The sequence below is a fragment of the Neoarius graeffei genome, chromosome 2 (genome assembly GCF_027579695.1).
Source record: "Neoarius graeffei isolate fNeoGra1 chromosome 2, fNeoGra1.pri, whole genome shotgun sequence".
NCBI classification, from domain to species: Eukaryota; Metazoa; Chordata; class Actinopteri; order Siluriformes; family Ariidae; genus Neoarius; species Neoarius graeffei.
The window spans coordinates 78,140,378-78,168,253 of NC_083570.1; the positions used below are offsets into that span (position 1 = coordinate 78,140,378).

The following is a 27,876-nucleotide window of genomic DNA, read 5'->3' on the forward strand; positions in this document are numbered from 1 at the left end:
ATGCAATAAATTCATTTTCCTTAATCAAAAGGGTGTCATTTGTAATGCGTGTTTTACATTCACAACATTTTGGCTCTGGGTTAGACTTTGTTAGGCCTACCTTTGTTAGCTGAGACATATTGGTCCCATCATCATTCTGTTTTACAAAGCTAGAGCTGTGGGCATAACTTATTGGGGTCCAAGAAACTTGCTTTGATGGAGAGACATTTCTATTAGCATTGGTGTCTTTCTTAGCTTTATTTATTTCCTTTAATGCATCTGCATATGAGACTTGATAAGTTACTTTATATTTCTGGACCTCCTTTGCTTCTTTCTGCCTCTCACATCCTCCATAAGCAGCACTATGCTGACCTCCACAATTGCAGCATTTTAACTGAACATTTTCTCCACATTTCCCATATTCATGTCCTTCTCCACACTTTGCACATCTAAGTTTACCCTTACATTGGGCTGCTACATGTCCAAATCGTTGGCATTTAAAACATCGCAAAGGGGGAGGAATATATTCTCTCACTGGGTAGCACATGAAACCCATTTGTATCTTGTCAGGCATTTCATCTTTAAAGTAAAGTAAAATCGATAGGCTTTCTGTTTTCTCTTTACCTTTGGTGAGTCGTTTTACATCCACTATCTCTCCTCCTTTCAGGTTATTCTTAATATCTTCAATGGATACTGAAACTGGAATCCCTGTTATAACTCCTCTTTTCTTAGCTATTGCTCCTGGGACGTGTGATGTTATTTTATATCCATTTAGTGATGTTTTCTTTAAGATTTCCCTTCTCTGATCTTCAGATATTGCAAAAATCATTAGTCTTCCATTTCCTAAGAAGCGTGCATGATTGATTTTACCTATTTCTTTTTCTATGGCTTTGGTGACATGAATGGGGTGTAAATCTGGCCCTTGTTGTTCAAAAACTATGATAACTTTCCAAGCTGGTTCCTTATCAGGTTTACTCATAGGTTTACTTCTCTTAACTGTTTCTACAGATCCGCTACTATTGCTACCATCTGATCTTCGTCGTCTCACTTGCCTTCTCCTCACTTCCTCCCAAAACATATCATCATCATCCACCTTCTCTTTATCTTGTCTATAACCATCTGATTCTTCTGCCATTGTCCACTTTACATTCACTGTACAGTTGAAGTTTTTAGAGTTCAAACCTTCCGCCAGAAACAAAACCCGTCTCTGAATCCCTCATCCACTCCGACCTCCCAACGATCCACTCGTCAGAATTCACGTTTGCTAGAACTGTTTTCAACTGGTAGGAACAAGGCAGGAAGCAACCGTTGCTAAGCAGAAATGGCAGGAACAAGTATCAAAATAAAAGTGCTATTCATTCTCAGTGTGTCATTATAAAAGTCTCCATATATATCGCCCTACTGGCAACACACTCCCCACCTGACCACTGTGAGGTCACTACACTATCATGAACCCTAATATCAACTAAGAACTACAACTGAAACATCAGTCTTTACTAAGAAGCAAACAGTTTCTGTCACTGGTCTAAGGTAAGTCTTTGATTGTCCTTGGTTTGCTGTCTTTAATTCCACCTTACGGACTTTTCCATCTGTTCCTGGAATAGCCTTTGTGACTACTGCCAAAGGCTAGTTGTTGCGGGCAGCTTGGTTGTCTTTGAGGAGGACAATTTCACCTTCTTGCAGGTTCTGGTGGGGCCTTGTCCATTTCTTACGGCTTTGTAAGGTTGACAGGTACATGTTGGAGCCAAATTTAGTTTCCTTAGTTTAGACTCTTACTTTGGTTAAGATTTGCTGGCCTTGGGCCATGGACTTTTATTTTGACACAGCCTTTGGTCACCTGACCAGGTAAAGATGGCTGCCTCCCACTTGGTAGTCAGTCTCAGTTAGACAAAGGAAGATGTTGTAGTGATATAGTTTTTACGGCTTTTTAAATTCCTGCCTCGTCTTCGAGCACTGGCGGACAGGACGGACAGGCAGAGATGGCAGGAAGTGACGCAGGGGGTGAGGTGGAGATGGGGGGAAAGGACGCGGGAGAATTGAACAGCAAGGATGGCTGGCAAATAAAAGGAAAAGAAAATAGAAGGCAAGACAGAAATAAAAGAAAGAAATATAATTCGGAAGATTTTTGGGATTCTGATGTGGATAGTGTTATCAGTGTGGCTGCGAGTAAAGTGGAAGAGTTTAAGGTAAAGTTTCAGGCCCTGTTTACATTATGTCGAATCAGCGGATCATCAGATTAACGTTCTTAAAACGATTCGCGTATACACTAAAACCGTTAGCCGTGCACACAGCAACGCCAATACACGGATACGCTAATCACATGACTTTAGATGGCACATAACATGATCCCAGTGCATTTCAGATGGCGCGTAACATGATCCCAGTGCATTTCAGACGGCGCGTAACATGATCCCAGTGCATTTAGGGCATGCGCAAGGCTCACCACTTGCAAGTAGAAGGATGGCAAGCCTAAAGACCTTTTTTTCATGGACGGACGACGAGGTCCAATTGTTACTAAACGTAACATTGGATTATAAAACAACGGTGTCAGGTCAGGGTGTGGACTGGGAAAGTGTCCAAACAAAATATGGGGACATACTGGGCCGTTTTTTTGGACCACTACCCCTCGCCAGAGGATGCCCGCGCAAGTGGGAAAGACTTCCCTCACGCGAAGGAGGAGATCTCAAAAGGTAAACATTTGAAATATGTCTTTGTTTAAAATTGAAGTAAATATGAAATGTCGTTGTAAAAAATGAAGTATGCCAGTTTGTTATCGGCGGTACTGGTACTACAATGACGCCTTTTTTACACCGTATATGGCCTTCGTGTTTATGCTAGAAGGATCACGTGTTCGGTACACTCTTCACCTCGCAGAACGGCAATGTTGTCGTGCTACGTGCTATGGTACATAGCTGTTCATTGTTTACGCTGTTGTCCTTTAAAAAATAAATGAGAAGTCCTCAAATCATTGTTAATGCTGTAGTGATTAAATATAGCTGCTCTATTGTAGTGATGTGTCGGTCGCGAACGATCCGGTTCAAAGAGCCGGCTCTTTGAAGTGAACGATGGGAGCCGGCTCTTCGGTGGGAGCCGAGTTGGGGAGCCGAATTAGTTTTTGTCCTTAGGTGAGAGAGACTTTCACAAAAAAAGTTGCTGTCCGATTGCGTCTTTGTGTTGTCTATTACCATTCAAAGGAAAAAAAGCAGCATGGTGTACGCCTACTTTTTTTGGTTGATGTCATTCACAGCTGCGAAAATACGAAAATTGGTGTAATGCTTAAAGGGATAGTTTGGGATTTTTGACATGAATCTGTATGGCATCCCCATCAATAGTGTCGTGCAAACACACTGACTTACCCCTGACAGCATCCTGTGAGTCCAGTTCTTGTCCAGTTTTGGTCCAGACGAAAGTAGTCCGGCAAGTTTGTTGGGGTCACGAAAGTAAAATGTTTTTCTTCTCAAAACAGTATGTGTTCAAAAGAGTGATATATTTGCATCACAAAACCGTTGCCAAATAAAAAGTCAGACCTCGAAATCGCTTGGCACTATTTTCTCTCCCTTCTTATCACTGCGCGCTGCCGCCAGGTGACAGCGAAACGCAGACCCACTAAGCTGGTGGGAGACCAAGGCTGCACTCTATCCACGGCTTACACACGTGATGGCACGGAGGATGTGTATAGTGGCAGCATCTGTCCCCCCAGGGAGGATCTTTTCAAAAGCAGGACAGATTATAACTGAGAGGAGAAATAGAATCAGAATTAACTAGTTAATTGCAGCAATTAAAGGAATAGGTAGGAAAAGGAAGGCGCAAAGACACCGCGCAGCGCCTGAAAACGGGTTTTCAGGCGCTGCGCACCCGTTTTCAGGCGCTGCACACCCGTTTTCAGGCGCTGCGCGGTGTCTTTGCGCCTGCAGCGGTGCTTTGCCTGTGTTGTGGCCGAAAATAGTTCCAGATATAAATTGGTCTAGTAAATCCCTTCGTGTTAATTTGCATTGATATGTGTACTCGATGTGAATGTACAAATCATGAGAAATAATTATAAAAAATCTTGAGTTATTTAATTAACTTTTGCAACAACAATGCTAGCTGGACACGCCGGATTACAGCGACTACGCTAAACTAAGCTAACCTGGGCGTTTATAGATCAGGACAATGGGTGGGTCGGCTACAAAACGCTTTGGCTCACTCATCCAACTCTAGGGACTGCAGGGACTGACTCAATTTCATCTGGGGGTGGCGTATTCCTTTAAATCAAAAATAAAATCTCAGGAGCCGTTTGGGAGCCGAAAGAGCCGGATCCTTATAGTAAGAAGAGCCGAAAGAGCCGGCTCCCGAAAAAGAGCCAAAATTCCCATCACTAGTAAACAATGAATGAAACAGGCTGTCACCTGGCGGCAGCGTGCAGTGATAAGAAGGGAGAGAAAATAGTGCCAAGCGATTTCGAGGTCTGACTTTTTATTTGACAACGGTTTTGTGATGCAAATATATCACTCTTTTGAACACATGCTGTTTTGAGACGAAAAACGTTTTACTTTCGTGACCCCAACAAACTTGCCGGACTACTTTCGTCTGGACCAAAACTGGACAAGAACTGGACTCACAGGATGCTGTCAGGGGTAAGTCAGTGTGTTTGCACGACACTATTGATGGGGATGCCATACGGATTCATGTCAAAAATCCCGAACTATCCTTTTAAAGCTGTGGAGCGCAGGGGAGAGGAGTCTGTGAGGCACCTGAGGAGGGGAAAATCAGCTGTGTATTTTATATTGATAATATAACACAGTTTTGCATTATGTTTGTGAGAAAATAATTTATTAATTGGTAAGTAAGTTTTATTTCTATAGCTAGAACATTGTTACACTGCTATACTTTACAAAGCTTTACAATGGCTACAAAAAATAAAAAATAAAATGGAAAACATCCTATTGATAAAATATAAATAATGTAATTAATTAACTAGTTAATTGCAGCAATTAAATCAAAAATAAAATCTTGGGAGCCGAAAGAGCCGGCTCCTTATAGTAAGAAGAGCCAAAAGAGCCGGCTCCCGAAAAAGAGCCGAAATTCCCATCACTACTCTATTGTATATGCGATTGCTTGAGGAGTTTAACCAGAGACGGTGAAAAGGCAGAGCATTTCGTTTATAAGCTACTAAACGGAGTCTAGTGACCTCCAGTGGATATTTTTAAATATTAGTCCAAAGAGAAGATTCTGCAAAACGAATTTTTTAATCCATATAGGTGTTAACATAGTCAAATGGGTAAAAATAAATCCATTTGCAAAATCTCCCCTTTGGACGGCGTTTTCAAATATATCTGGTTGAGCGCGCCAAAACTCTGTAGATGATATGTGTAAGCGAAATGCCCAAATGTACAGTCCCCTCCAAAAGAACAACTAGGCAAATTCTCTTGTTTTTGTCATTCACTGAAGACATTTGGGTTCAAGACCAAAAGAAGATAATGAGACAGTAGTTCAGAATGTCAGCTTTTATTTCCTGGTATTTACATCTAGATATGTTAACCAATCTTGGACTTATCACTGTTTGTATTACACTGCAGCATTTTAGGTGAGCAAAAGTATTGGGTTATGGGTGTTTCATGTTGACCAGTTGTTGAGTGTAAGGTTGATTTTTCAAATTTAAAATAGTCTGCATGACTTTCCTACTTTTTGGCCTTCTTTAATGTCATGTTTTTTTATCCTCTGACAAGAGATGCAGAGTCGTTATGGGTTTAAACCCAGGCCAAAAGGTTGGTAAGTCATGCAGACTACTTAATATTTGAAAAATCAACCTTAAACTCAACAAAACTGGTCAACATGAAACACCCATTACACACGTTCCAATACTTTCGCTCACCTAAAAAAATGCTGTAGTGTAATACAATCTGTGCAGAATTATTCACTCAGAACATTTTGTTATATTTCAGATGTTGATGTTTTGTGTCTTGTCCTGTATTCTCAGCTCAAGTGACAGCGAAGCTTAAGGCCATACGCGCGAAGTACAGACGGGCTGTGGATGCTGGGCGGAGGAGTGGTTGCGGCCGAGTGGTTCTCCTCTTCTTTGAATTGTGTGAGGCCATTTGGGGGGGATCAGCTGGCACCTGCTCCCTTCCTGGAGGAATAGAGACAGCAGACCTTCATGCGGACCGACCTTCTGAGGCATCAAGCTCCACGACAGAAGGTGGCGCTGACTGTGACGAGGATGAGGATGAGGTGGGTAGCCAGGTGCTGAGTGGGCAGACGGTTGCGAGGCGTCGCACTCAACTGGCCACAATGATGGAGTCGCACCGCACAGACTGGCTGAAGAGGCGGATATCGCCACTTGTCGTTGCTCAGGAGGAACTGGAGCTAAAGCGTCGAATGTTCCAGCAGCTGGAGGAGACTGACCGTGAGTTCGTCGGCACCATGAACCGCATGGCCACATCAGTTGAAATGCTGGTGCAGCACATGGTCAGTGGCTCCAGCCACAGGAGGCTTCAGTCACCACAGCACAGCACACCACACCATGCCTCCTTACATTACAGCACACCACGCCACGGAACCTCATACTACAGTGACACACAGGACGGCATGCCATATCCCAGTTATGGGCATCTGTAAATAGTAAAAAACCCTTTTTAATTTACAATTTCATGTTCAATTTGTTCACTGTTAATTTTATTGAGTGAAAACCATGTACCACTTATACCATTTTACATGTAGGAAGGCATGCAAACTCCGCACAGAAAGGCCCTCGCCGGCCACGAACCCGGACCTTCTTGCTGTGAGGCGACAGCGCTAACCACTACACCATCGTGCCGCCTGACTTTGATTCTCATTTAATTTACAATTTCATGTTCAATTTGTTCACTGTTAATTTTATTGAGTGAAAACCATGTACCACTTATACCATTTTACTGCATGTTTATACCCATGTTTAATTTTTTTTTACTTCTTCTGCACCTTTTAAGACGTGTTGTACTCGTGTGGGCATTTTTTCCGCCTTCTATCATCTTTTTGTTTTTCATTTAAGAGTATAAAAGTAGGGGCAGCACAGTGGTGTAGTGGTTAGTGCTGTCGCCTCACAGCAAGAAGGTCCTGGGTTCGAGCCCCGGGGCCGGCGAGGGCCTTTCTGTGTGGAGTTTGCATGTTCTCCCCGTGTCCGCGTGGGTTTCCTCCGGGTGCTCCGGTTTCCCCCACAGTCCAAAGACATGCAGGTTAGGTTAACTGGTGACTCTAAATTGACCGTAGGTGTGAATGTGAGTGTGAATGGTTGTCTGTGTCTATGTGTCAGCCCTGTGATGACCTGGCGACTTGTCCAGGGTGTACCCCGCCTTTCGCCCATAGTCAGCTGGGATAGGCTCCAGCTTGCCTGTGACCCTGTAGAAGGATAAAGCGGCTAGAGATAATGAGATGAGATGAGTATAAAAGTATGAATATAATTCTTTGCTTTGTCATTCTTAATGTTGTTCATGGTAAGATGCAAATGCTGCTCATTGTGTAGTTATGATTTATCACAGAGGATTTGCAAGGGTCCGCACACCTCGAGAGTCTTTGTTTGCAGGTGCAGCTTTTCACAGTTTCATAGCTTTCAGTGCAGAGGAAGTGCGCAACACTGCTGCTTTACGTATCACCACTTTATTTTTTATCTTGCTGACGTTTCGGCGTCAAGCCTCTGATGAAGGCTTGACGCCGAAACGTCAGCAAGCTAAGAAATAAAGTGGTGATACGTAAAGCAGCAGTGTTGCGCTCTTCCTCTGCACTAAAAGCTATATCACAGAATTGACATTGGGCTAAATGACAATGTAACATGTATGATTGGGGTTACTCAGATATTACTGAAAGCAGTTTGATATGGTGTCTTCACTACAACCTTCTAGAAAGTTAACACGTGTGCCTAGCACACACATTTTGTGCAGGTGTTAATATTAGTGTACCTTCATGTATGGTTATTCACATTGACACCACTCAAAGTAAGTACTCACCAACATGTTGAAGGCTGCTGAATATATTGACAGGACAAAGAGATGTTAAAGAGTAGTTTATTAAATGTCAATAACTAATGAACACAACTAATGAACTATGAGTGATAACTAGTGATGAGTGATAACTAATGAACATAACTAATGAACACATGAGTGTATGATATGGAATGACAGTTTGAACACACACAAAAAATAAAAATCGTGCAGAGTTCTCCGACCATCCCTGTAGTCGATGATAACTAACCAAGCCTATCATGAATGGAACCTTGAAATGGTACTCAAGGATCCAAAAACATCGTGACAACACGCCTCACACGCCTTCCTTCAGCCTCGTGTGTTTTGTCCGCTGCAGCTGGTGGCTGAAACTCTTGGTCATATTGCCTAGCAGCAGTCACACTACTCTCTGGCAGAGGTTCCTTCTGCAGTTCACAATAGTTATGCAGTACAAAGCAAGCATATATCACATAGTAAAGGTCATCCAGGTTTATATCCATAGGCCTCCTCAGAGCTGCAAACTGTGCCTTCAGGCGCCCAAACGCACATTCTATCACCATACGTGCCTTGCACAGCATTAGTCCATAATACTGTTCTTGAGGAGTGGCTCCGCCATTGGGGTATTCCTTCATTAGGAAAGGCAGCAGGGGATAAGCTGGATCACCAAGGATGAACGCAGGAACCGCATCCTCGCCCTCCACCAACTCTTTTGGGCAGGGTGATATTGTCCCATCTCTCAGTTCACTGCACAACAGAGTTCGCGAAGATGCGTGCGTCGTGGACACTGCCTGGCCATTTCACCAAGACGTCCATAAAACAGTAGTTGTAGTCGCACAGTGCTTGTACGTTCAGAGAATGTTTCCCCTTTCTGTTTACAAACCCTGTGGAATCAGTACTGGGTCGTTTCACTTCGATGTGCGTGCAATCGATTGCCCCCAGGCATTGTGGCATACCGTGACTGTTGTAGAAGTTGTCTACGAGCCATTGTACCTCAGGTTCCGTCTTTGGTGTGGCGATGTACTCATGACCCAAGGTGGTGCATATTGCCTTACACACTTGACGAATGATGACAGAGACAGTTGACCGGGAAAGTCCAAAAGCATTGGCAGTTTTATGAAGTCGCCCCTCATCGCACAAGTAGTACAAGGTGCATGCAACCCTGGTGAGAAGGTCGACGGGCCGTCTCATTCTCATGGTTGTCCCTTCCAGCTGTAGACGTAGTCGCTCCGACAGGTGTATCAGTGCTGATCTGGACATTCGGAAATTCTCATACCATTCTTCGGCGACAACAACTTGGTCCACGAAGTTGTCCCACCAAGCACTGCTTCTTCCCGGTCTAACCCAAAACCGGCGCTCCATGTACGGCTTTCGTTGCCGCAGTTGCAGGGTATTCACATCGCAGAAGGCTTGCAGAATCTCGCGCCTCCTCGCCAAGTACTTCTGGGCAAACTGTACTGCCAGCAGTAGGACAGAGAGCAGGTTCTGAAGATTCAAAATGCGAGCCTCGTTGTCTATGTTGTTTTCCATGCTGTATTTCCGTCAACAAATAGCAGGAAGTGAAGTCTGCGAGTCGCGTCACATGACCAACATGGGATGACCAACGCCAGCGAATCAGGAAGGTGGATGTCACAGTGACATTGTCCAATGAGACGCCAGCTAGAGCTCAGCACAGCGTATCCACGTATTCTGAATGTTTACACAGCACCGGATCAGACACGATCTGGATTGAATACGTGGACTCTGGCGGATTCCCGTTTCCCGGCATTTCCAGGCGTTTTAATGTAAACGGACAGTGCATCCGCGAAGAAAACGAGACAGATACGTTCTAATGTAAACTTGGCCTATGTTAACATCTTTAGGTGGAAAGAAAGTGAAATGTTCTCCCTGGGAAAGAAAGCGAACAGTGCAAGGAGTAATTACAGGGGTACCAACTGATATGTCAACTGACGACTTGCTAAGTAATGTGACAGGGGCTAATGTTGTTAAGGCCAGAAGATTGCTTTATAATAAAGATGGGGTTAAGCACAACAGTCTGTCTGTACTATTACAAATCAATGAGCAGGTGCTACCATACCGAGTTAAGGTTGGGTACTTAAGTTACCCAGTGAGACCGTACATCCCGCTGCCATTAAGGTTACAAATGTCAAAAGTTTGGGCATGTTGCAGCGGTATGCAGAGGTAGGCAGCGATGTGGCAAGTGTGGGGGCGAGGTTCACGACTACGGCAAATGCCGTGAGGGCACAAAAGCCAAGTGTTGCAATTGTGGGGGTGAGCATAGCGCAGCGTATAAAGGATGTGAGGCTCACAAACGAGCAGCTCAGGTACAGAGGGTTAAAGTGGAGGAGAAACTCGCATACGCTGAGGCTACCAAAAGAGTTAATAGATCTGTGCAGAAAGACAACACTGTGGTACAACAGCAGCCGATAAGAAGAGTGGTTGAACAGGGCCCAAGTCGTAATTATTATAATGCAAAGGAACGATGTGCAACTGATATGATAAACGTGGGAGTAGACAAAGTAAAGTTTGTGGCCTTTCTTGCCTATGTAATTAATTGCTCAGCTAAATCTGAAAGTAGAACAGAGAGAATTGAAATCATCATAAGGGCAGCAGAGAAATACCTTAATATGGGGAAAATATCTCTAGAATTGATAGTTGAAACACTTAATGCAGGGATTCCAGACACTCAGACATCATGTACTAGTTCTTAATGGTTTTTATGATTTTGCAATGGAATGCCCGTAGCCTTTGCTCCAATGGGCAAGAGTTTAAGAGTTTTGTGGATGAAATGACTGAGAAACCACATGTTATTTGTGTACAAGAAACCTGGCTCAAACCACAGCTAGATTTTATTATGTATGGATATGTTGCTATTCAAAGAGACAGGGAAGGGGGTATGGGAGGTGGTGTAGAAACTTTTATTCAACAAGGACTGGGATATAGGGTAGTGAGTACATGCAAAGAATTAGATGCAATAGTAGTGGAGGTATGGATAGGTAACAGCAATGTATGGATAGTTAATTTTTATAATCCCTGTAGGAAACTAAGTAAAGAGACCTTTAATAACATTATTGGTGAGGTACCTAATCAGATGGTGTGGTGTGGGGATTTCAATGCCCATAGTACTCTTTGGGGTAGTACACTCACAGATTATAATGGTTGTGTGGTTGAAGAATTCTTAGAGGAAATGGATTTGGTGTGCCTGAATGAAGGAAGGGGTACCAGGATAGATGTGGGAAGAGGGGTGGAGTCGTCAATTGATCTTACTCTGGTTTCAGAGAATATAGCCTGTGTTACTACATGGGAGGTGCTTGACAATACCAAGATAGGTAGTGATCACTACCCAATATGCTGTGAAATTGGAGTAGGGCTAGTTCAACTGGAGGAAGTGGGCTTTCCTAGATGGAAGTTAAAGGATGCTAACTGGACAGCTTATAGTATGTTTTGTAGTGTTAGGCTGCAAGCAATAAAATCAGATAGCTTTAATAGTGTGGATGATTTTAATACAAAAATAATTGAAGTCTTGCAGTCTACTGCAGTAGAGATAATTGGAAAAGGAAGTGGTGTAGGATGACATAAGATGGTTCCTTGGTGGTCAGAAGACTGTAAGACGGCTATACAGGCAAGGAACAAAGCTTTTAGGAAGGTGAAAGCTACATTCTGTTTTAATGACATGGTGGCATATAAAAAAGCTCAAGCACATGTCAGAAGGGTTATAAGACAAGCTAAGCGACAACAGTGGCAACAATTTTGTAATGAAATAGGGAGGGAAATTCAAATTTCTGATGTTTGGGGTATGATTAGGAGGATGGGTGCTATTAGAAGGGAGCTTACTCTACCAGCTATACGATACAATAACAAAGTTAATGATTAGCAACAAGGACAAGGCAGAAGCATTGGCAAGAACATTTGTAAGAGTTCATAGTTCTGTAAACCTGACCCCAGAAGCTAGAGCAGCAAGAAGTGATATGTTAAGACAGCATCCTAATATACATGATAGAAAGAGAGATTTTAATGAAGCAGTGGATGTCCCATTTTCCTTGTTTGAACTTAAAAGAGCCTTGGCTGGGGTTAGAGCTACATCCCCTGGTAAGGATGAGATATGTTATAAGATGGTGGAATGTTTAACCCCTGAGGCGCAGGAAATAATCTTGCAGCTTTACAATAAAATATAGGAGGCAGGGACAATACCGTTGGCTTGGAAGTGCTCAGTTGTCATACCCATTGGGAAACCAGGGAAAGATAAGTGTGAGGCAACTAGTTACCACCCTATTGCCTTAACCTCAAATATGTGTAAAGTTATGGAGCGTATGGTTACCAGCAGACTAACATATGTACTGGAAAGTAGAAATTTATTCTCATGCCATCAGAGTGGTTTTAGGAAAGGGAGGACCACCATGGATCCAGTTGTGTGTTTGGAAAATGAAGTCAGGAAGGCTCAGGCAAATAAGGAACAAGTGAATGCAGTATTTTTTGATGTAGAGAAGGCATATGATATGCTGTGGAAAGATGGTCTTCTCATCAAGTTAGAGTCCATAGGTATAGGGGGAAGAATGTACAATTGGGTGATGGATTTCCTGAGAGACAGGAGTATAGAAGTAAGGGTTGGGTCATCTCACTCTAATATTTACTCTATAGAAAATGGAACTCCGCAAGGTAGTGTTTGCAGTCCTGTTCTTTTTAATATTATGATCAATGATATCTTTTTAGGGGTGGATGCTAGTCTTGGTAGATCATTGTATGCAGATGATGGGGCCTTATGGGCGAGGGGTCGTAATGCAGGAGCTGTACAGGCAAAACTACAGGCAGCAGTTTGTACTGTGGAGGAGTGGGGAAATAAATGGGGTTGTCGCTTTTCTGTTGAGAAAACTCAAGTAATTTGTTTTTCTAAAAAGCAAGTTAACCCGAAGGTACAGATTACTCTTTATGGGCAGTCAATTAAGCAAGTGTTAAGTATTAGATTCCTAGGAGTGTGGATGGATCATAAATTAACATATGGAGAACATATCCAAAGGGTCACAACTAAATGCAAAAAGGCTATTAATGTGATGAGATGTCTTGTAGGGAGCAGTTGGGGTGCAAGTGTGGGTGCCCTTAGGCATATCTATACTGCTCTAATCAGGTCAGCCTTAGACTATGCTTGCATTGTATATGGGTCAGCAACAAAGTCTCATCTTCAGAAACTTGATCGAGTTCAATCACAGGCTTTACGGCTATGCTGTGGGGCCTTTAAGACATCGCCAGTTCCAGCATTGCAGGTGGAGGTTGGTGAAATGCCACTCTCACTGCGGCATCTACAACTAAGCTTGAATTACTGGGTCACACTACAGGGACATACACAGGATCATCCATGTAAGGCTGTTCTGAACAAGTGCTGGGAACATGGCCATAAACATTTTAACAGTTTTGGATGGGTAGGAGATGATGAAGCTGAGAAATTAGACTTGACTAAGCTGTCTTATAGTCACACAGTAACATTGTCAGCTACTCCCCCTTGGTTTTTTCCTATGCCTATAGTGGACCTTGAGATAGTAAAATTGTCAAAACAAAGTAGGGAGCATGGTGGGCTGAGCAATATGGTACAACACTATTTGAACACCAAGTACAGTGATATGGTTCAGGTATATACTGATGGTTCAAAGGACCCAGACACGGGAAGGACAGGAGCAGCAGTATATGTACCAGGTTTTGACACCTCACTCAAGCAAAGAACACCAGACAACTTGGCAATTTACTCAGTGGAGCTTTTAGCTATTGTAATAGCACTTATATGGACTGAGGATTTTAAACCGAATAAATTTGTTATATGCTCAGATTTTATGGCAGCATTGGTCAGTATCATGAATTTTAAGTCTTCTTGCAGACCTGACCTGATTTGTGAAATTTTTCAGTGCATGTACAGACTGTCTCATAAGGGTATACACGTGTGTTTTCTTTGGGTCCCAGCACATGCAGAAGTAGAAGGCAATGAAGTGGCTGACTCTCTGGCCAAAAAAGCCCTTAAGATGGATCTAGGTAACCTAGTGGTGCCCTTAAGCAGAGATGAAGTAAAAAGCCTAATTAAAACTAAAGTATGCAAATTGTGGCAAGAACAGTGGAATGCAAACACAAAGGGGAGGTTCTTTTACAAGATCCAGCCGCAGGTCCCAACAAGAAGACGGGATAGTTGGGACCGAAGAAGGGAAACTGTTATCACAAGGCTTAGAATAGGCCATACTGGTCTTAACCACTCCCTTAGCATTATAGGGAAACATATCACTGGACAGTGCCCATCGTGCAACCGTTTAGAAAATGTAGAACACGTTTTATTAGAATGCCCAGCATATCATTGTGAGAGGGAAATCCTGCTGCGAAATGTCAAAGCAATAGGGTTAACAAGGTTGACACTGGAAGGTTTACTGTCATACTCTGATAGACCATCAGCATGGGCCCATCTTATACGATTTCTGAAGTCTACCCAGCTGTTTGAAAGAATTTAAGTTTATCTTTTTCCTTTCCCTTTCTCACTTCTGTCTTTTTTAATTAATGCGCAAATCCCCATCAATGCTCCATACCCATAGCTGAAAGTTTACTGTGTTACGCATCTGCAACAGTTGGTGGCGGTAATGCTCCGTGTTGGTAGTCAACTGCCAATAAATCTCAAAGAAGAAGAAGAAGTATAGTTTTTACCGCTTTAAGCCTGTATCTTTTGGGATTTAGAAACACTGAACTTGGAAAACAAATACTATAGTTTTACTTCTTTGAACCCTTTATTTTGAACCATTATATCTGGATTACCTAGCCTTATTTGGAATTACAAACAATTTGGATTTACTTCACTGTGTGCCACCTGCTTGCCTGCCTGCCATAGTCCCCTTATCCTTGTTTGCTTGCCTGCCATTGCCTCTCTCCCTCTGCCTGCTTGCTACTTACCGGTACCTGCTTGCAGGGGTGAAAGTAGTTTTCGGTTCTTACCGGTACTACAATCTCCAGTGCGTCACTTTATCGTTTTCTTAAAACTCGTTTTACCCGTTTTTTTTTCCACAGGCGTTTTACACCTTTTTCATGAGATAGATAACTTCTTAATATTCTTAACTAGGGCCTACCTTGTTGTACCTATGTACAAAAAAGGACATTACAAAATATTTCAGTTTGTAAATATTTTACTGTGAGAACTTTGTCAGTACATTTAATTTGGAACTTGACTGAAAAATTCAAAATGATGGATTCCCTCCATGAGAACAAAAAAAAAAAAATTCAAAACAGGGCTGAAGTAGTTGTCCTCTTCAGGGTGCTGGCGAGCCATGCCACATGTGGAATGTGCTGCTCTTCTCCCTTTGGCCAGCCAAGTCTGACTAACTACTGAGCGGGCAGCGCGAGCCCTGCATGAGATGGAGACGGAATTGAAGCTCCAAAAATGCACGAACAGAAAGACCAAAATATGGAAGACATTTGCAGAAGTTTTGAAAATGGATTACCATACTTGCTGGCGTTTAGTACCATTATTTTCCTAATTATTATTTTTGCGGCTCAAATGGGTCGATTTGAAAGTGTCGGTCGATGCACAGCACTGCAAAAGGAAGCTGCTGCTGACACGCGTCACACATCCTATGACTTTTTAAAGGACCCATGGCATGGTGGTTTGTTGATGCTTTAAACGGGCTCGTGGAGGTTTCCAGATGTTATATCCGCAGCCTTTCTCGAAATGAACCCTTGGCACGTAGATATAGCCTCCTGGGAGAAAGCCCCATTTCAGCCCTTTTCCCAGTGCGTCCTTTTGCTAATGAGAAGCATGGAGGCGGGGAAGGGTAGAGGGTGGGGGCGGGCCATGGGGGGAGGGGCTTGACCAAGCTGCACACACACATACTCGCTGCTATCAGCGCCTGTAGCCACGCTGCTAAGACAAAACCCCGTTCTCCCTCGGACTCCTTTCGTAAACTCAACGTGACACAGAGAACAGAGAGTGAGAGTGTTCGGAGTGGTAGTTTACGAACGTATAATACCCTAGGCTTGACCACGCACTCCATAACCAAAGAGGATAGAAGCAGCAGCTACAGCAACATATCGCTTGTCCAACAGAAGACATGCATTGCGGAGCAATAGTCAAACATAAGCTCATAAGTTACAGTCAATTTCCAGACTAAACTCAGTTTAACAGAGCATGCTGCATGCTTTTTGGTTTTGTAGCGCAGAGTACCTGGCTAACTGCAGGAAGCGGTTAGCTGCACAGCTAATGTAGCCATTGCAAGGCTAACGCACCGATTTTAAAAACACGGCAAAATGACTTAACAGTTATACACTTACTTGTTCAGTGTTTGTGGCTGATGCGGCAGGGATGCTTGGTACGGACCCAGGCTTCAGTGACAGTTGATGTGCAAAACCTGCCCTGTACTGTCCTAAGTTGTGGAAACATTCATCAGGAAAATGCTTCTGACAAACATACACCGTCTTAGGTAGACTCGACGGCGCATTATTGGAGTAAATAAAATTAAGCCACTGCGTCTTCAGGGGCTCTCCCGTCGGCAGTAAAAACAGACTCCTTTCTGTGTTGTCACATCCATGTACAGCGCAATTTCCATGTTTTGCTCACTTAGGTGGTGCCATGTTGTTGTGTCCTCTATGGTCTCCTCACTACAAAATTGAAGTGACGTATCTATGGTGGCAACTTTTGAGCTGGGCGGGCAATCCATACAGTGGGTGGGAATCCAGAGGGGGGGCATGGGGATCATCTCCCTTGCTGACGTAGTAAAGGGAAGAGCCTATCAATGTGCCATTTTGACGCGCCATTCTCAAATGTTGACAAAGGGTGGGCATAGTTTGGTTTACACATTATGACATTTCTAGCCACTGGGGTGACTTAAGAAGGTCAGAGGAACTCATTTTAATGTTAAAAAACCTCAGAAAGTGAAAATTTCATGCCATGGAACCTTTAAACACGCTACTCTTCATCGGAGCTGGTCAAAAATGGCATATTGTGGGTAGATGTGTTTTCTTCTCAAACAGCGAACGTTACTAATTTTATGTGTTTTTTTTTTTTTTAGTCAGCATAAACCCTCTCTCTTACAGGTGCGATGCACCGGCCCTAAATCTTTTGACGGTGCACAGCACCGCCTCACACCGGTCTACTTTCACCCCTGCCTGCTTGCGACCTGCTTACCTGTTTGCCTCCATCTTGAACATCTTCCACCATCTTGAACAAGGTATGAACAACAGCTGAACACAGTGTTTTAAGATAAGCATGTGACAACAACTATACAACATCTACCCCTTTGAATTTGAACTGAATTGAAACTGACACAAACAGTAAAAAACTTTTCATGAAGTGTTTAAAACATGGAAACTCAACTTGAAATGGGATTTGTTTGACAATGGAATTTGGATTTGTTTGGACTGTGTATAGCATGCACTTTGGATATACTGGATTTTGGAACACATCCTTGAATTTAAACTGAATTTCTGTGTTGACGTCACTTTATTTGAAATAAGCTCTTTTGGTGAAATTGCTTGAAGATGTCTCAATCCGAGTCACCTGAAGTTGAAGTTGCTGATTCACCAACAGAGGAGGCTAATGCTCAACTCATGGCTCAATCCAAGTCGCCTGAACTTGAAGTTGCTGATTTTCCTACAGACGATGCTAATGTGCAAATCATGGCTGAAAAGCAGTTGAATCAGTGCATTGCAACCCGAAAGGGAAAACTGAGTTTTTGTACACGGAAACAAAATGAGTTAAAGGAATTTATGGACAAAGGCAATGTTGCTGATATGGACAAAGACATTCAAGATCTTATTGATGCATTGAATGAATTTGGTAAAGCTCATTTGCTTGTGCAAGACATGTTGACTGGGGATGAAAGGGAAGATGACCATGTCAAATGGTATGAACCAAAAAGGAAGTCCTTCTTATCTTTTCTTGAAAATGCACAGACATTTAAAGATAGTCTTTCTCAGCCATTACCTGTTATTACCCCTTTGGACAGTGTTTCCAATACATCTAGAAAGTCAAGGAGTTCTGGGAGTTCTTCCAAATCTAGTGCATTAGCACGTGCAAAGGCTGAAGCAGAAAAGGCAGCTCTTCTTGAACGTGCTGCTGGACTTAAGAAGAAACATGCTCTTGAGCTGCAAAGGATGCAACTGCAAAGTGAAATAGAGCAGAGTGCCCTGGAAACTGACATTGCTGCAGCAAATGCAAAGGTGAAAGTTCTGGAGAGTTATGAAAAACAAATGGAAACAACAGCAGGCTCTGTTGGTCGATCAGAACCCATGGATGCCATGAATTTGTACTTGGAGGCACAAGGAAAAAATGTAAAGGAGACTTCAATTGAATATGCAAATATACAAATGGTCCCCAAGACTCCTCTGCAGATGCTTACAGCACAAAGGCAAACCCAACTCTCCTTTCAAACACCTTCTAATCAGTCTCAGCCTACAGCTGCTACCTCCACTCCCATCATGGTAGCAGCTACTTCTGCTCCCACTGCGGCAGTAGCCACCCCTGCCCTCATGACTGCAGCAGCTAATCCAACCACACACTCTGCACAGCCAAATATGAATAGCGGTTTAAGTGACATTGCAAACCTCTTTATTCAGCAACAGGGGCTATCTTTGCTTCCCACTAGGCATATACCTGTTTTTGATGGGGAACCTTTGAACTTTAGGCCTTTTATGCAGGCATTCATGCATGGAATTGAAAATAAGGCCATAAGTAATCAAGGCCGCTTATATTACTTGGAGCAATACACTTCCGGCCAATTGAAGGAACTAGTGAGAAGCTGTTTGCACATGAGTGCAGATGATGGATATGCAGAGGCTAAACAATTGCTGGAGTACCATTTTGGTGACAAGATAAAGCTCACTAATGCATACATGGAGAAAGCCTTGAGCTGGAGTAACATTAAGGCAGAAGATGGAAAAGCATTGTCCAGTTATGCACTCTTCCTTCGAGCATGCTGCAACCTGTCTCGAAGTCTGCAAGACATGGAGGAGCTTAGTCTACCCTCCAACCTGAGGTTTCTTGTTTCAAAGCTTCCTCTTAAGCTGAGGGAAAGATGGCGGTCAATTGCATTTGACATCCTGGAACAAAGACAAAGAAAGGCTAATTTCTCTGACCTTGTTACCTTCATTGAGAAGCAAGCTAGGATCATGCAAGATCCCCTCTTTGGTGACATTCAACAGCCACTTCCCACAAAGAAGCTCTTGCAGCCCAAACCTACATCAGATTCCAAGCTTTCATTTAAAGGCAAAAGTAGTTTTGTAACTGCTGTGACAAATGCATCTGCCCCTCCCAAGAGTGATGTCCCCAAGCAACAATCTGCTAATGGCAAATCTCATGTTGCAAGCTCTTGTGCAATTTGTAATGGAACACACGTCTTGACTTCATGTGAAGAGTTGCTTTCTAAGACGCATGAAGAAGGTGTTGAAATATTGAAGAAGAAAGGTGTCTGTTTTGGCTGCTTGGTAAAGGGCCACATGAGCAAAGATTGTAAATGGCACCTTACTTGTACTATGTGTTCTAAAAAACATCCAGACATCCTGCATATTCAGAAGACAGATGATGGAGTCATGAACCACAAAGGGAACTCCAGTGGATCTGGAAGGTCAATAAATAGTGGATTGGTCTCACTGGAAAAGGAAGGCATTGGATCTAGTGACAATCATTGCACACTGGCTATCGTACCTGTTCAAGTGAAGCTGAGTAACTCCAATCATGTTGTCCAGACATATGCATTCCTTGATCCAGAAAGTTCCGCCACATTTTGCACCGAGAGTCTCTGAAGACGACTGAATGCAAGAGGAAGACATCATAGGATCCTTTTGCGAACCATGGGTCAAGAGAAACCCACTGACAGCATCGTCATCAGTGGCTTAGAAGTAAGCAGTTTGGAAGGGGGAAACTTCTATGGATTGCCTGATGTTTACACACAGAAAGAAATTCCAGTCAGCAAAGACCATATCCCAAGGCAGAAGAATTTGGAGAAATGGCCACACTTGAAAGATGTATTTCTGCCAAGCATTGATGCTGACATTGATCTTTTGATTGGTATTAATGTGACCCAAACTCATGGAGCCATGGAGGGTGATAAATAGCAATGGCAATGGGCCTTTTGCAACCAAAACCCTGCTGGGCTGGGTTGTCAGTGGTCTCCTCCATGATGAGCACACATGTCTCAATAAGCAAGGTAAACCATATGTTTACAGCCATCGGATTTCTGTGGAAACTGTACATGACCTTCTGGTTCAGCAATTCAACCATGACTTTCCTGAGAGTGCACATGAGAAGGAAGAAATGTCTCAAGAGGATCTGAGATTTCTGGGAATAATGAACACCTCCATAAAACTACAAGATGGACACTATCAGTTGCCACTGCCATTTAAAGGGGCTCCAAAAAAGCCCAACAACCGGCTGATGGCAGAGCAAAGGGCAGAGTCTTTGAAGTGGAAGTTTGGGAGGAACACTATCTTCAAAGAAGAATACACACTGTTCATGAATGCCATGTTGAAATGTGGACATGCTGAACTCGTGCCCAAAGAGGAAGTGGCATTACAGAATGGCAAAGGCTGGTACATACCCCACCATGGAGTACGTCACCCCAAAAAAGGAAGCTTGCAAGTGGTTTTTGACTGTTCTGCCTCTTACCAAGGAACATCTCTCAACCGTGAACTCCTGAAGGGCCCAAATCTCACAAACTCCTTGATTGGCATCCTGCTACGTTTCTGTCATGGGAATGTGGCCATACTGGTGGATGTGGAGAAGATGTATTATCAGGTGAAGATACCGCCAGAGCATGTTGACTTTTTGCACTTCTTGTGGTGCGAAGATGGCAACACATCTCAGCCTCTCATGGAATACAGGATGACCGTTCGCATCTTTGGAGCAACATCATCAGCTAGTTGTGCCAGTTATGCCTTGAGGAGGACTGCTGAGGACCACAAAAACAGCTTTTCAGCTGATGCAGTGTACATGGTCCTCAACAACTTTTTTGTTGATGATTTGTTGAAGTCCGTGGATACAGAGACCGATGCCATTCACCTGTACAAGGAATTGAAGGCTCTTTGTGTGGCAGGAGGTTTCAATCTCACCAAGTGGTCCAGTAACAGCCGAGCTGTCCTGGCCCACATTCCTGAATGTGAAATGGCTAAGGGAGTGAAGGACTTGGACCTAGACTTGAAAGACCTGCCACTGGAAAGGGCCCTTGGTGTGCACTGGTGTGCAGAAGATGATGTCTTCAAGTTCCACGTGGCTCTCAAAGAACAACCATGCACCAGGCGAGGCATTCTATCTATGGTCAGTTCAATGTATGACCCGTTAGGATTTCTTGCCCCAGTGACCTTTCCAGCAAAACATCTGCTACAGGAACTTTGCAGGCTTAACCTTACCTGGGACGAAGACATACCCAATACTTATGCACAATCCTGGAAACGTTGGCTGCAGGGCCTTGAGACTCTCACAGACTTTAACATCACCCGCAGTTTCAAACCAAAGAAGTTTGGAAGGGTTGAACGTACACAATTACACCACTTCTGCGATGCAAGTGAAGTCAGATATGGCATGGTGACCTACTTGAGGTTAGTCAATAGTCAGGAGCAGGTGCATGTGAAGTTTGTGATGGGGAAATCAAGAGTGGCACCATTGAAGTTGATGACAATCCCACATCTTGAGCTGACCGTTGCAGTACTGACAGTTCGTATAGACCGGATGCTCATAGATGAGTTGAAACTGGACCTGGAACCATCCGTGTTTTGGACAGACAGTACAACTGTCTTGAAGTACATAAGGAGTGACAGCAGACGATATCACACCTTTGTTGCAAATCGTGTAAACGCAATCGGGGTATGTCTGATGTATCACAGTGGAAACACATTCCTGGAAAACTGAATCCTGCAGACTGTGTGTCACGCAGATTAAATGCTGCAGAGTTCCTGAAAAGCAACAACTGGGTCAACGGCCCTAAGTTTCTGAAAGACTTGCCCAAAAACTGGCCCAACTCACCTGTCGACCTTGTGATTCCTCCAGATGACTCAGAGTTGAGGAGAGAAGTTCTTGAAGTCCATGGCACTGTTGCCAGTTGCCATGATCCCACTAGTGCATTATTGAATTACTTTTCAACCTGGAATAAGCGCAGAAGAGTCGTTGCCTGGGTCCTAAAGCTGAAGAATTTGCTTACCCAACGTGTTCTCAAAAGAAAGGGGGCCTTAAAGGCAGTCAAGGCTGGCCCCATGGCACTCTCTGTTCAAGACCTAGAAGATGCAGAAGAAGCCATTGTAAAGTTCTGCCAAAATCAAGGATTTCCGCATGAGATGGCAAGTCTGCGCAATGGAAGGAATGTCAACCGGAAAAGCTCCATCTTCAGACTGGACCCAGTCCTTGACCATGGCATATTGAGGGTTGGTGGCCGCCTGAGCAGGATGGCTATGCCAGAGGAGCAGAAACATCCAGCTATTTTGCCTAAGAGGCATCACGTTTCAGAGCTTCTGCTTCGACACATCCATCAGCAGGTTGGGCATTGTGGCAGAAATCACATCTTAGCAAGCTTAAGGCAAAAATATTGGATTCCTTGTGCAAATTCTCTTGTGCGGAAAATTGTGAACAATTATGTCCCCTGCAGGCGGAACTATGCATGTGCAGGTGAACAAAAGGTGGCCGATCTGTCAATTGATCGTTTGACTCCTGACCTCCCTCCATTCTCACATGTTGGAGTGGATTACTTTGGACCAATAGAGGTGAGAAGAGGGCGTAGCATGGCAAAGCGATATGGTGTGCTATTTACTTGCCTCACTAGTAGAGCAGTCCATTTGGAAATAGCACACTCGATGGATACAGACTCCTGTGTGAATGCGTTCAGACGCTTCATATCCAGAAAAGGCCAAGTAAGAGAATTAAGGTCAGACAATGGAACTAATTTGATCTCTGCTGAAAAGGAGCTATGGGACGCACTGAAACGTTGGAACATAGATCAAATTAAGTGCAGTCTCATCCAGAAAGGTGTCAAGTGGACGTTCAATCCTCCAGCCGGTGCCCACTATGGAGGCATCTGGGAGCACATAATAAGAATGGTTAAAAGGATATTATCCTCAATCACAAACCAGCAGTCTTTGGATGATGAAGGTCTAGTCACAGTGATGTGCGAAGTTGAATCCATCCTAAACAGCCATCCTTTGACAACCGTTTCCAATGACCCCAATGACTTGGAACCACTGACGCCTAATCACCTACTGCAGCTTAAGGTCCAGCCCGTGCTTCCACCAGGAACGTTCAAACAGGAAGATGTATGTGCCAGAAGGCGGTGGCGACAAATACAGTATATCACAGATCTTTTCTGGACACGGTGGATGCAGGAATATGTTCCACTCATGCAAGAACGATCCAAATGGTCCCACATCAGGCCCAATTTCCGTGTGGGAGACATAGTAGTTGTAGCTGGTTCTACAGCATCGCGAGGCTCATGGGTGATCGGAAGAGTAATTGAAGCCATAGTGGATTCTAAGGGCCTCGTTCGTTCTGTGAGATTGCAAACTAAAACTAACCAGATCCTAAGGCCCATCAGCAAGATCTCCCTGTTGGTGAAGGCCGACAGTCAACATTGAACAAAGACTCTTGACATGCACACGTGCTTCCCTTTGCACTACATTCATACACTGATACTTGCACACATTTATAGTATAATTGGAATTAAAACTTAGAACTAGAATTTAGAAATTGAATTTATTGTTTATTGAAAATTGGCTCCATTGTAAATATGTTTTGTTATAGCCATGCGTGGTAGCTATAAGGGGCCGGATATGTTGGAGCCAAATTTAGTTTCCTTAGTTTAGACTCTTACTTTGGTGAAGATTTGCTGGCCTTGGGCCATTGACTTTTATTTTGACACAGCCTTTGGTCACCTGACCAGGTAAAGATGGCTGCCTCCCACTTGGTAGTCAGTCTCAGTTAGACAAAGGAAGATGTTGTAGTGATAGGTTTTTTTTTTTTTTTACTGCTTTAAGCCTGTATCTTTTGGGATTTAGAAACATTGAACTTGGAAAACAAATACTATAGTTTTACTTCTTTGAACCATTATATTTGGATTACCTAGCCTTATTTGGAATTACAAACAATTTGGATTTACTTCACTGTGTGCCACCTGCTTGCCTGCCTGCCATTGTCCCCTTCTCCTTGCTTGCCTGCCATTGCCTCTCTCCCTCTGCCTGCTTGCTACTTACCTGCTTGTGACCTGCTTACCTGTTTGCCTCCATCTTGAACATCTTTCACCATCTTGAACAAGGTATGAACAACAGCTGAACAGTGTTTTAAGATAAGCGTGTGACAACAACTATACAACATCTACCCCTTTGAATTTGAACTGAATTGAAACTGACGCTCACAGTGCACCTAGGGTTTAATATTTTTCCCGAAAATGACATGAATCAGATCCTGGGATAAGACGACCCATTTCCCGGGAAATAACTGCGTTTTTTTTTTTTGTTGTTGTTGTTCATTTTTTTTTAGCCCAAGTAGGCCTTATGTATGTATAATTCAAATATTCGTCCCAAACTGACATTTTGTATCAAATTGTTACACATTATTTGTATCATTATTAGGGCAAAAGAATACAGTTTAGGCTGTGTCCATTGATGAACACAGCAATAATAAAGTCTGCCACTGCCGTCATGCACGACATCTGCTGCAGCGCTAATTAAGGTGGATTGTCCCTGACTTGTCTTCTGAAGAACCCTTGGCCTATATAAAACCAATATTTTACAGAGCTCCATTATAAAAATGAAATAATGTTAACCATTGAATGATTAGTTTAGGATGGATGACCTCATCCATTATCCTAAACTAAATCCATTACGTGGCTGTTAATATTTGCAAGTGGCTGCAAACTGGAATAATCACTCGAAGTTAACCAAATATTTCTTTATTGTTCAGGGCAGGCATATTTCTCTCTGATTTTAAATAATAATACAAAAAAGCTTAGGCTAAACACACAGCCTACGTGTTCAATTAATTAAAGAAAATGACCCAAAAATGTTGGCTACAACTGTGCACTACTAAAAGACATAGGCATATAGAAAACGATAGCCTGATTTTAAGTAATACAAAAAAAAAAAACTTAGGCTAAACACACAGCCTACATGTTCAATAAATTAAAGAAAATTACCCCAAAATGTACAACTGCACTGCACTAGCCTACTTAAACACAGGCGTAGTATAGAAAACGATAGCCTGAACTGAAATAATAAATTTCGCTTTGCAATGAACTCATGGCTCAATATTTCTTTAAGTTTACAATTCATTTCTCACCCTGACCCTGTCCTTCTTTCTTTTTCTTCTGGAAGTGTGCTTTCAAGAAACAGAGAGCGTCGATAGACTCTGCGCTTAGGTGGTTTCGGATTTTCGTGACAAATTGGCCGCAGATAGAAAATGCTCTCTCCGCCTCCACGGATGTAGCCTGAAAAGTATTTAGAGCCTTAAACAACTGTTGCAGGTGAGGTGGTCTCCTGTTGGTGGCCTTGAAGAGGGAAAATTCTTTGGTTATAACTTTCATGAAGTCACCGTCTTTCATTTCCTCTGACGCTGGCGTAGTGGTCATAGAAATCGCCTGCTGCAGATCTAATGCTAGGTTCCCTTCACTCTGAGTCGAGACTTCTTCATTCAGACTTGGAACTTCCCCTTGCGCACTCGATTGTGTAGGCCTACCATCTACTGCCTCTGAAGAAGACGCACCATCGCTCTCTTGCACTCTCTCCTCTTGGCAGTGGCTGGCAAAAAGCCGCTCCGCAAGTCCCTTAGCGGTCCTCACCAGCATCTGTCTTGATGCCATGCCAAAGATCTCAGTGGGTCTTGGTGCTGGTGCGACTAGAGCACCAGGATCCAGAAGGTACCTGCCGAAAAATATAGTTATTAAAATGAGCATAATGACATGCATCCCCATTCCCCAATCGAAATTTAATTGATTAGCCTATAATTGAATTAGGCCCACCTGTACAAAGACACTCGGTTCTTCTGTCTGCGTTCTGTGAACCTGCTCTCAATTGCGTCTCTCATCTCAAGGCTCAGAGGAGTCTCCTGCTTACTCAGCTGATCCATCATGAAAATAAAAATTCCATCTGCTTTGATGAGAGTAGTGTCTCGCTTGCAAAGAGATTCGACTCCCATCCTCACTGGTTTCAAGCAGGACCTCAGTTGTTTTATGAGGGCGAGCTCCTCGTTGGTGATTATTAGTGCGGGGTTGATGTCAATGAGGGTCTTGGTCACTGGTCTATGGAGTACAATATAGCGATCCAACATATCAGCCAGGCTGTTCCAACGGGTGCGGCAATCCAAAATGAGCACCAACTCTTTCCCATGATCTCATTTGATGCATGCCCTGAGCTTGTCATTACTGACGGGTGACTTGTGGAAATACCTGGCAATTTTCCGGACTCGCTCCACGCTCCTGTACATGTCTTCTCTCACCCTGACTGACCGATAACTATCCTCATCACACTCAGCAGACTCGTCATCAGACTCATTATCCTCACTATCCTCCTCTTCCTCGCTCGTCTCGATACCTCTGTCAGGGACGTCTCGGCGGTAGAGCACATCTGTGACAGCCAGGTGAACTGCATGAGCATAGCACAGCTGTAGTTCGGGCAGTACCAGTCTCTCAAATTTCACCATCACTGATGCTCCATCGGTAGTGCAGCACACAATGTGTTTATCCAGATCAAGTTAAAATCTTTTAAGCTGGTCGTCAACCAACACTGACTTTCTCAGATGGCATTGTTCCATGTATTTTAACGATGCCTAGATTCCAATGTTTGTGCACCATGCACATTTATGCTCATGAATCTTTTATGTTGTTTAGAAGTATATTCGTCGATGGTCAAAGAAAAATGCACCCCTTGCTTCACCATGTCTTGGAATATATCTGCCAGTTTTTGTTTTTTTTTTGTTCGTTAGCAAACCCTCTAACCTGCTTGGATATTTCAGAGGGATTCTTCGGAAGAATATGCCCGTCTCTCTTAAGTGCTGATCTGAGATAGTCGCATTTTGCCATACTATTAAATGAAAATCCATCAAAAGCTGCCATCTCTGCCAGTATTTCTCCAAGGGACTTGCTAGCTTTGCTAAAGTAGCCATCTAGCGTTCTTGAACATTTCAAACCTTTCAATGGGCTTTCATCGGGACATTTCTCATGCTGAGTTTCTAAATGTCTGCGCAATCCACTTGTTGATCCCCCGGAAGATACAACGTGGAAATATGGTATTCTAAAGGATCTGTACTGCATGGGATTCAGAGGCCATCTGCCCATTTTTATCTCAAACCTTTTGTCCAACAGATGTTTCCAGGTCCAACTGGGTACTACTTTTTCAACTCCACATTTTCAAGAGCTAGGAGTCCCTCAAGGCAGCATTCTCTCTGTCACTCTATTCAGTGTCAAAATCAATAGCATCGTACAAGCAATCAGCCCACATTTGTTTTGCAGCCTTTGTCAATGACCTCTGTATTTGCTACAGAGGAAAATATGAGTACAATTGAGAGACAACTCCAATTATGCATAAACAAGATCAGTACTTGGTCAATTCAAAATGGCTTCAGGTTTTCTAAATCTAAAACTGTCTGTACTCATTTTTGTCAACTTGGATCATTACATCATGATCCTCTGCTCTACATGGATGGTGCACCAATCCAAGTGGTGAAAGAAGTTACATTTCTTGGACTTACCTTTGATGATAAATTATCCTTCATTCCACACATGAAATGTCTCAAGAAGAGATACTTTAAAACTTTGGATATTTTAAAAGTTCTATCAAAGACAAAGTGGGGAGCAGAGTGGACTGTGCTGCTGCGTCTTTACAGAGCACTAGTGAGGTCCCGTTTGGACTGTGGGAGCATTGTCTATGGATCAGCAAGGAAATCATACATCCAGACACTGGACACTGTGCATCATCAAGGCTTAAGACTGGTCTTGGGAGCCTTCAGAACCTCACCAGTTCAAAGCCT

The 27,876-nt window shown here is 43.3% G+C and overlaps 1 protein-coding gene across 1 annotated transcript; it reads right to left on the bottom strand.

Moving 5' to 3' along the window:
- Positions 1 to 8,218: 8,218 nt before the first annotated feature.
- Positions 8,219 to 9,461, bottom strand: LOC132869926 (putative nuclease HARBI1). Its single transcript, XM_060903492.1, has 2 exons — positions 8,815 to 9,461; positions 8,219 to 8,678 (listed from the first exon to the last, which is right to left on the bottom strand). The coding sequence occupies exons 1-2, from the start codon at positions 9,459 to 9,461 to the stop codon at positions 8,219 to 8,221; spliced, it is 1,107 nt and encodes a 368-aa protein (XP_060759475.1).
- Between the last annotated feature and the right edge of the window lie 18,415 nt (positions 9,462 to 27,876).